Below are 10,789 nucleotides of genomic sequence, written 5' to 3' on the forward strand. Positions count from 1 at the left end.
TGGCAACTCAACATAATTTATCTTTATTTTTAGTTTACTCACCGTAAACTCCATAAAGATGATGACTAAATTTTAATCATTTTGTAATCCTAGCATTGGCTTATTGCCTTTTGCATAGTCACTATTTAAAATATGTTTGAGTTGAGTTGACTCTTGGGATCGATTTCTGAACAGATGCCCTAAGTTAGAATAAACTTAACATGAGGACAGGTAGGCAAGAGAGTGTTACACTTTTTTCTTTTTAAGTAATTCTCTATTGTTTGAATTCTTTTAACACCAAGAACATATTTATATATTATCTGTGAAATTAAATATAGCTTAATAGTTAATTAGACTTCAACAATGTCCGTGAAATAAATAACATTTTTATTTTCCAAATGTCAATTAATTTACGGTATGAAATAACCAAAGCACTGTAATTTCAGCTCTTCAACCAGACCAATTTGTAGTATTGTTAGTGAGTTATATGAGCAATAAGCACCATTCATTTTTTAAAGAATTGCTTCGCTCAGATAACAGATGTTTTGTACTACAGCAAGACTTTTAAAAGGTAGAATAAGCAATTGGCATCTTTAAAAAATTAAAACTAGGACCAGCCCCATGGCTGAGTGGTTAAGTTCACACGCCCCGCTTCGGTGGCCCAGGGTTTCGCCAGTTCGAATCCTGGGCGCAGACATGGCACCACTCACCGCGCCATGCTGAGGCGGCCTCCCACGTGCCACAACTAGAAGGACCCACAACTAAAAATACACAACTGTGTACCGGGGGGCTTTGGGGAGAAAAAGGAAAAAAAATAAAATCTTTAAAAAATTAAAACTAAATCTAATAGTATATCAATAATTATTAAAGCTAATACTTAATAGTATAATATATATTTATATATATTATACAATACAGAGTATTAAGTTATACTTAACACTGTAATATATAGTTATATAAAATATAGTAGTGATTCTAAGAGGGTAAATTTTAGGCTTTTAAATTTGTTTTGTTACTCAACTTTTTCTCATCAGTTAAACGTTAATTTTTCTTTTTAACTTTACAGTATCCATTCTAGGAAAAAAATGGTTTTGTACATGGGAAGCTTTCCTTTACAACTCATCAACACACACACACACACACACACACACGCACACACAAAACTATGTGTGGGAAAAAAATTACAGTATCCATTATAGAAACAGGCAGTGAATATTTCTCACCTGACATGACCAAGGTTAGAAGCTAAAAATGTTGGAATTATATTTGACTCTTAACTCTTGTTCATCGTCTGTATTCAATCTATTACTCAAAATTTGTCCTATTTCTTTTTGAAACTTCTCTAGGATTCAAGAGAAACTTGCTTTCTATTCTTGTATCTAATCACCTCATAAATACGTAACTATAATAGTTTCCTACCAGATGTTCCCCATAAAATTTACCTAAAACAATTTTCTCTATCCCTTGTTTAAGAATTTCAAGTAGTTTTCTCTTGCATCAAGTCTGAATGTCTTTGCTCAGTTTTCAAAACTTGTTCTCCTCCCCAATGTGTACCTACTAACCTGACCAGACCAATTTTCTTGTTCTACCCATTTTAATCTTTATTCATTGCTCATGCTATTTTCACTTTCCTCAGGTCTTGTCTTCCCCTCCTTTCTTCTTATACAAATCTACTAAACCTACGTCCGATCTCATTTCTTTAAGAAAAGTTGGGGCTGGCCCCGTGGCCGAGTGGTTAAGTTCACGCACTCGGCTTAGGCAGCCCAGGGTTTTCCCTGTTCGGATCCTGGGCGCAGACCTAGCACCGTTCATCAGGCCACGCTGAGGTGGCGTCCCACACAGCACAGCCAGAAGGACATACAACTAGAATATACAACTATGTACTGGGAGGCTTTGGGGAGAAGAAGAAGAAGAAGAAAAAAGGAAGATTAGTAACAGATGTTAGCTCAGGTGCCAGTCTTTAAAAAGAAATATTGCCTGATTACTCAGCTCACTCTGATGAAAATGGATATAACTATATTAATTTTAGATGTAGATATAATATTGAGATCCAGAAATTGATAGCTGCTATGGAGAAAAAAATACAGCAGGGAAAGAGGGAGTTCAGGGCCAGAGTGGGTTTGGGGTTCTGGAAAGGCTTCACTGTTTATCATCACTGTCTTTGGTGACATCTCCCAGTTCTGTATCGGAGGCTTCCTGCTCCTTAAGCCCTGCCTTTAATCTCATCCATTGTCATTCTGCACAAATTAACATAAATTAAAGGCAGAGAAGGTATCATTCTCAATGTTGATTATAAGATACACACACATATATATGATTTCTTTTTTTTTAGAAAAATACCAGCTTAAATGAAATGTATATTCCAGGATGGAATGGTTAATATTGGAAGACAGAGACTAGTAAAAGGAGATTAAGCCTCCAAATAACGTTTTTTTAAGCCCTTGGAATTTATGTCAGCCAGACGTGGGTCCTTGTTTTTTAACCCTAAGTTTATTCCCTTATTTTTGAGGGACTTTTCCCTCAGTTACTGTCAGTTTTGGGGGGTGATGAAATGTGAAAGAGTTGTATTTCTATTTTAAAAAGAAAGAAATACCTATTTTTAGTTAAATGCTAGTAAATGGATGCTGTTCAGGTTTTTGTTCCCTGCTCCAATCTCCCTATTCTGGAATGCCCTTAAAAATTTCATAATCCTGCTCTCAAAATACATTCTGCCAGATGGCAATTGTGAAATGTTTACTCCTCTTTAACCTTTTAGCCAGTATTTTTTTTAATAAAATAAATTAATATAAATGTAAAATGCACAATCTTAATAAACCTGGTTTGCAACCCTAACATGGCTCGAGCATTTAGTAAATATTTAATATTGATTGTGTTATCATTGAGACCTAAAATAGATATGTGCGTTTATCTATAGTTTATTATAATTCAGACTACTGTGGTAATTGCCTATTTTTTAAACTAAAGTTTATTGTAATTTTCAGATTTGTGATCATCTTCAGACTTTATCTTTGTTGTTTGCAGGAGTCCAGTTACTTGCTCTTTTAGTACCCACTTTGATCTCTTACCTGCTGGATGAAAATTCTTTTGCCTCAGCAAGCACAGCTTCCAAAGATCTTCATGAGTTTGCACTCCAGAATTTAATGCATATTGGACCTCTATATCCACATGCTTTCAAGACAGTAATGGGAGCGGCGCCTGAGTTGAAAGTACGTTTGGAAACTGCTGTTCGAGCAAGTCAAGCCAGCAAAGCTAAAGCAGCCGCCAGGCAGCCGGCCCCTACCGTACATTCTGCACCAACAATTAAGCTAAAAACAAGTTTTTTTTGACTTACCATTCCATTCATTTTTATTTATAGTGTCAATGCACCTAATTAGAGATAGCCACTGCACCATTCCAGGCTATAGGTTCTACTTTATTTGTATATTGGTATTGGTATTATATGTTTCCAAGTGGGTTAGGTTAGAAACAATGCTTACACCTCCTTCTGATTTTGAAGAAATTATTTTTTTTTATCGTGTGGTGAATGTGCTTTCATTTTTGTCCTACTACTATTTCTCTTTTATTAATTGTTTTTAAATACTGAGCCATAGTCTTTTAAATTTAAATGCAAAAACACAACTTTATCATGTAGTTGGGCAGCCTATTGATATTGTCATGAAAACATTTAATTGAAAAACAAGCAGAATTTAAATTTTGAAATAACAATAATAATGGGAAGTGTTTCATGGTGTATATAATATGAATAAAGTCACATTTTCTTAGCATTTCTCAAAATGTCCTTAACCTTTCTGATAGTTTTTTTTTTTTCTTTTGGTTAGGAAAATTGACCCTGAGTTAACATCTGTTGCCAATCTTCCTCTTTTTACGTGAGGAAGATTGTCACTGAGCTAACATCTGTGCCAATCTTCCTCTATTTTTTTGTATATGGGACACTGCCACAGCATGGCTTGATGGGCAGTGTGTAGGTCCACGACCAGGATGCAAACCCACGAACCCCGGGCCACCAAAGCAGAGCGGGTGAATCCAACCACAGTGCCACTGGGCTGGCCCCCTGATAGATATTTTTACTTTCATATTGGATAACTAAATTATACTTGTGTATATTTTAGTTGTTAACTGAATTAAAGCTCTCATTTAAAGGTCCATTAAAATGTTTCAAACGTGGAATAATGTTCTGCATTTTTAATGGTTAAATTTGACCTCAGTTATATTTTATAATTACAGAGCCTTGAGTTCTGGCTGTGATGGTTAGTTTCATTCATCAAATATTTATTTGAGTGCCTACTGTGTATAAGGCATCAAGCTAAATGCTTCAGGGCATACAAAAATGAACTAGTCATAATTACCATTATGCCAGTCTCTCATGCAATGGGAATTTTACTACGTCAAATAGATAATTGACAAAATGAATGTTTGCCACAGCGTGTAGGAAATTTTAAACACTGAGTTTTACCAGACGATGTTACATAGACTATTATCAAAAGCAAGTCACCTTTCTGACCATTCCAATGTTTATCTGTTTATCATTTGCTACCTCCTATTTATTCTCTCTCATACCTTCGCCAATTGGCAGCTCACATAGCCTTGCCTTTCTTCCTTATTTAGTCTTTTGGATACCTCAGATAGGTGCTTTGTCTTAGCTATTTTCTCACTGATTTTTATTTCTAAAAACAACAGAGTTGTTTTTTCATTTCAGGCTTGTTTTTCCAAAGTTATTCTCCTTGTTTTGGGGGCATTTTTGGTAACATTTTAATTGAGGCATAATTTGTATACCATATATTCACTCTTTTCCAGTGTAAATTCAGTCGTTTGTAGTATAGTCACAGAGTGGTACAACCATCACCACCATCAATTTTGAGCATTTTCAGTACCCCAAAAAGAAACCCTGTGCCCCTTAGCTATCACCCCCCAATCTCTCTGTCCACCCCCCAGCCTTACAATACCACTGATCTGCTTTCTGTCTCTGTCACTTCTCCTATTATGAACATGTCATATAAATGAAACCATGTAATATGTGGTCTTTTGTGACTGGCTTCCTAACTTAATGTTGTGTTTAGGGTTCATCCATGTGGTTGCATACATCAGTACTTCATCCCTTTTTATGGCTGAATAATACTCCATTGTATATCTACCACATTTTGTTTATCCATTCATTGGTTGATAGACATTTGGGTTGCTTCCACCTTTTGCCTGTTATCAATAATGGTGCTGTAAACAATCAGGTACAAGTTTTGGGTGGGCATCTGTTTTAATTTTCTTGGGTATTTAGCTGGGAATAGAATTGCTGGCTCAAATGTAACTCTATGTTCAACCTTAAGGAACTGCCAGACTATTTCCCAATCTGCTTGTTTCTTGCACATGTAACTTCTTTTCATTCATCTGTTTATAAAGCATGTTTATTTCTGCCTTGGCTATTTTCTGCTGTTCTTAGTCCCTCCTAGGCTTTTTCTCTCATTTCCCGCTTGAGTATAAACTGCATCGTTTCCCCCAGTGAGAGAGTCTGCATCCTGTATTAGCAATGATTCTGTCGTCTTTTTCTCGTTCCATCCCTCCATCTCTCTCTTCCTCCCCCCTCCACCACCCCAGTACATCTTGATGCTTTCTCTAAACTCGTCTGAGTCATTGACAACTTAATTTCTAATTTTCTGTGATCATATCTATAAAAGATCTGTTTGAAGAATTATATTTATTAATTTGTTGCACTGCCAAACCCATGAGATTTTCCTCACTCTGAGTAATCAGTTATTTGATTATGAACATCTGGCATCAAGAAGCTGAAAGGAGAAGCATCATAATAGTCAGTGGATTCTTTCTGAAGCTTAATCTGAACAGTTTTAATGCAAGAAATAAAGTATCTTCTATTTGTTTTCCAAGTTCTTCTTAATCAATAGTACACGTTTGAATTCTGCATTTAATTAGAACTAAGCTCTGAAGTCAGATGTCCCTGTTCCAAGCAGGTTCTGCCATCAACTAGGGATAGAACTTTGAACAACCTAACCCTTTGAGGGTTTCAGTTTCCTCATATGTAAAATGAGGAAGAAATACTAGGTATCCTCTCTCTGATCTTTTGCACATCTAAAAAGTACATACGTCTATGTATCCTGCTTATTTTTTCAAGAGTGAATCTTTTGCTGATCCTTTAGTATTGGCACATTATATCATTTAGCCTAAGTAGTTTTTACATGTGTATAAAATTGCTGTCAAAATGACAGTATAAAGTACATTAAATGCAAAGAGCAGTTAAAATATCACTAAAAGTTTATTGCTATTGAGAAGAGCTGCCACTTCTGTCGTGTGCCAGGCACTGTGCTAGACACTTTTTATCCATTCATTCTTCTCAAACAATGCTGAATGATGGATATAATTAGCCCAATTTTTAAAACACATTTCATTATATGAGTTACTATGCTTCACATTTTCTTCATTCTTAATTGGAATTTTTAGGTTGATGCCAGAAATGACTAGAGTACAGCTATAAATAAATTTCATGCTTTAATGCTTTCCATCAGATGAATTGTTTTTAAAACCTGATTTAATCATTACAAACCCATTTCTAGTTCTGAAAGCTTATGAAATTATTTATGGGCTTTACAAAATTTTACTTAAATACAAATTTCATGTCTTAACCATAATTTAGAAAAATTATCCTGAGCGAAGTTTTTGGTGCTGTCCCTAATGGGAGAACCATGCACGCACAAGTAATTAGTACAACTACTGTTTCTTTTCCTTCAGGAGAATTTCTTCACAGCCTTGGTCCCTATCCACAATTCTCCATCTCTTTTTGCCATTAGAAGTCAGGGGTTGCCATTTCAAGAACTGTTTTTCTCTTACACATAGACTTCTCTTTGCCCTTTTTCCCCTTGACTTTCAACGCAAGTCAAAAGAATTCATGAAAATTTGAGTGAACTTGTTTAGCTTTTCCAACTTTTAACTTTGACTGTTCGTCCGCTGTTTAAATCTCTTCTTTCCAACTTACTTCCAGATTATATAGGAAAATGCCTCTAGTTTTATTTGTGAAACAAAAAAGTGCTTTAATCTTGTCTAATGAGCATAAAAGTAGAATCAGAGGAAAAACAAGTGTCAGTTTTATGCTTTATAAATTATATCAATTATATACATCAACTTTAGTTAGAAAACTTGCATTTATTAAACTGTGGGGGTAATTACTACAATTCACCACACAGATCAAATTACTGTTGATATTGTAGTCTGTTTCCTTCCACATTTATAATTATCCTTCAGATAGGATGTTGTATCCTGCTTTTGCCACTTATTTTATAAGCATTTCCCCATAGAATCACTATAATAATAATAATGTGGATTTAGTAACCATCATTTTTTAATATTGGATATACCATTATTGACTTAGCCATTACCCTGTGCTTGGGTACTTGGTTTCTAGTTTTTACATTTTAATAAACAATGCTGCATTTGACTTTTTAAAAGTGAAGCTTTGTAAATTATTTCCTTGGGATACATTCCTTAAAGGGGTTATAAAAATTTTGAGGTTGGGGCCAGCCCCGTGGCTGAGTGGTTAAGTTTATGCACTCCACATCACCGGCCCAGGGTTTTGCTGGTTCGGATCCTGGGCTTGAACATAGCACCACTCATCAAGCCATGCTGAGGCAGTGTCCCACATACCACAACTAGAAGGACCCACAACTAGAAATATACAACTATGTACCTGGGGGCTTTGGGAGGAAAAATAAAATCTTTAAAAAGAAAATTTGAGAGGTTTGAATTTTGATATGCATTGCTGAATCTTAGCGATGCTTTTTGAAATAACAGACATGAAAATGAAACTTGGTCATTGTTTTCCAAATTCTGAGAAAATGCCTGGGAGTGCCATTAAATCTCCCCAAATATTTCAATATACCTAAACAATTTTTTAATGGCATTCTAGTTAACTGTAAATCATGAAGCTAGTAGAAAAACTTAATGGAGCTTGGGCTGTTTTTAGTAAAAATGCACATTTTAAAACAAGAAAAGTGACCGTCCTACTCTACACACTATGGGACCCCAGTGTGGGGGCGGGGGTGGCAGGGACTGTGGGGGTTGGAAGATCAGCTTCAGATGCCACATATCAAGAGCAATTGGGAACTGGTGTGTGTCCAAGCCAAGTGCTATACAGGAACTGAGGATAAAAAAGGGTAACATGGTCCTTAATATTCATATGGGAGGACCAGATAGCTGACCACAGCATGAGGTCAATGTTTCAAATAAGTGGTTTGCAATAGAACATAATAGAATTTTCTACGAAAGCTGTTAAAAAATGATTGCCTTATGATAGTGCATTCCTTGATACTGGATATATTCAAGAAAAACTTGAATTCCTGTTTGTCAAAGATTTTTGATATGATTCTGTAGTGCTGCCTCATTCATTCATTGGACAGTTATTTATGGAATACCTACTATATGTCATGCATTGGGAATACAATAGGGAACAGTCAAGCAAGGAAACTGTCGTGATATGTTTACATTCTGCCTGAGGAGAGAGCGAAAACAATCACAGGTTGTGGTAAGTAGCTGGAAAGAACGGTATGAAGTATGTATGACAGAGAATAATAGGCAGGGATTTCTTCAGAGGGTTGTCCGGAGCCCTAGCCTCTCTTCTGCTCTGCACACTTGCATAAGTGACTTCCTACCCATTGGTTGTCTCAGAGACTCCTCAAACTCAATTAATTTAAAATTCAACTCCTGGGGCTGGCCCCCTGGCCGAGTGGTTAAGTTCCTGTGCTCCACTGCAAGCAGCCCAGTGTTTCGTTGGTTCGAATCCTGGGTGGGGACCTGGCACTGCTTATCAAACCACGCTGAGGCAGCGTCCCACATGCCACAACTAGAAGGACCCACAATGAAGAATATACAACTATGTACTGGGGGGCTTTGGGGAGAAAAAGGAAAAAATAAAAAAATCTTAAAAATAAAAAAAATAAAATTGAACTCTTCACCTCGTTATCTAAACCCTGATTCTCAACTCAAGATCTCCCAGTAAACACAACTATTTTATCCTGTGGCATAAGCCATAAATCTTGGTATCATCCCTGACATTTCCCACCTGCTCCCTCGCTATGCTTAGCTCATCACCACGTTTCCTAAATATCTTGTCAAATCCCCTCATCTGTCTTTATTGCCGTTATTAATGGCAGCCAATCCAAATCGCCACATTCGATTGCAATAGAGCAAAGTGGTTGGTGTGGACTATAAGGTCAGTTTGCCTGGGGGGAGGGAATCTGCCTCTGTCACCTACAAACAGTGTAACCTTGGGCAACTCACTTTTCCCCTTTGTGCTCAGTTTCTGCATCTGGAAAATGAGAAGAATAATACCTATTTTATAGAGTAGGTGTGGATTAAATGAGTTAATACTTGCAAATGACCTTAAAGTAGTGCCTGACCCTTAGGAAACAATTTAGAAATGTTTCCTAATATTTTCTACACGGAAGCTAAAATGATCTTTATAAATTCAAAGCTGATACCTTGCTGAAAACTCTCTAGCTGGTTACCTTAGCACAAAGAACAGTCCCTTAAAGTGACCTTCAAGGGCCTGCATAATCTGGCCCCTGCCTACTTCTCCTCGTTTTATTTCACACTGGGCCTATGGCCATACAGCAGTGTTCCTATCTGTCAAATGAAGAAAATGTTCGTACTTACCTCTTGGGATGTTGTAAGGATCGCATTAATGCATGTAAAATGCGTTACTTTTTTTGAGTAAATGCTCAGTAAGTAGCTATAAAAATAACAATTGTTAGCACTTTCCTCTAGCTGTTTAGTGTGTCAGCTATATTGGACTTCTTTCAACACATCAAGTGCGCTATGTATTTTTCTTCTCCAGGTGTTTGAATTTTACTTAAAAAACTCCATGCCACCTTCTAGCTAATCTATATTCTTCCTTTATGTTTTAACCTGGTTACATTCCCATAAAAATATTGCAGCATTAATTTGGTTATTACTATATCCTAAAAACTGTATTATTTAAATTATCTTTTTCTCCTATGATGAAAATGTATGTGTTAGCTCCTTAAACTTGAATATAATCCGCTCATTGGTTGTAATGTTACATCGTATGAGTTCATGTGAAAGTGTACGTGAGCTGGTTCAAACCACTCCTACTCTTGTTACTTTATGTCCTGCAGCTGGGGGGAAATCTGGGAAAGAAGATAACATAGATAATGGTAGAATTTTCCATTACAGAAAAGAACTGCCAGTGCTAAAATTAACATGCATCAAACAACAGTAGCATGTTGAGGGCCTGCAGAGTAGAGGGGGAGAGACGTGGTACAGGCAAAATAGGTTAAATCTTGTTTGAAAAAAGTTCAGAAAACATAGGTCTTCAAAAATTAAAAGAAAAATGTACTAGACCTCTTTAACCTAATTCATTTTTCTTGTTTTTCTGGCACAATGCCCAGATTTTTTTCCCTCGTCATTTTATAAAAAAAAATGTATCACTTTTGAAATACTGATTTAATTTATGTTCAAGGACTATTCGATGGGAGTTTGGGGAGGCAATGCTGTTCTGAGCAATTCAGGCCTAAATGAAGATTGGGTGTCTTCTGCCGAGAAAGTCTCCACCTGGAAACAAGTACGTCTCTGTTGTATTGTTGGCAGGAATATTCAGTTTATAAAAATGTTCTTCTCGCCCTCTGCCCTTGGTTATTTTTATTTAATGAAGATTACATTAATTGTTTGAAATTCAGTTCCTGCATTAGAAATGGGGGAACCATAGTTATTTTTTTTAAAAAAGAAGAAGAAAACAATCATATGTTGAGTAGATCATTCACTGGGAATTTTAAAAGAGAAAAGGGTATAAAAGCAA

At 36.2% G+C, this 10,789-nt stretch overlaps 1 protein-coding gene across 3 annotated transcripts in view; it reads left to right on the forward strand.

The window, feature by feature from the left end:
• HEATR5B (HEAT repeat containing 5B) overlaps window positions 1-8,870 on the forward strand; it is a 107,849-nt gene extending 98,979 nt beyond the window's left edge. For all 3 annotated transcript variants that reach the window (XM_014832858.3, XM_014832859.3, XM_044772237.2), the window contains exon 36: window positions 3,001-8,870. In XM_014832858.3, the coding sequence (XP_014688344.1) occupies window positions 3,001-3,305 (305 nt within the window). In that variant the 3' untranslated portion in view covers window positions 3,306-8,870. The remainder of the gene's footprint in view (window positions 1-3,000) is intronic.
• Window positions 8,871-10,789: the final 1,919 nt, after the last annotated feature.

Source organism: Equus asinus, chromosome 6 (genome assembly GCF_041296235.1).
Source record: "Equus asinus isolate D_3611 breed Donkey chromosome 6, EquAss-T2T_v2, whole genome shotgun sequence".
Taxonomy (NCBI): domain Eukaryota; kingdom Metazoa; phylum Chordata; class Mammalia; order Perissodactyla; family Equidae; genus Equus; species Equus asinus.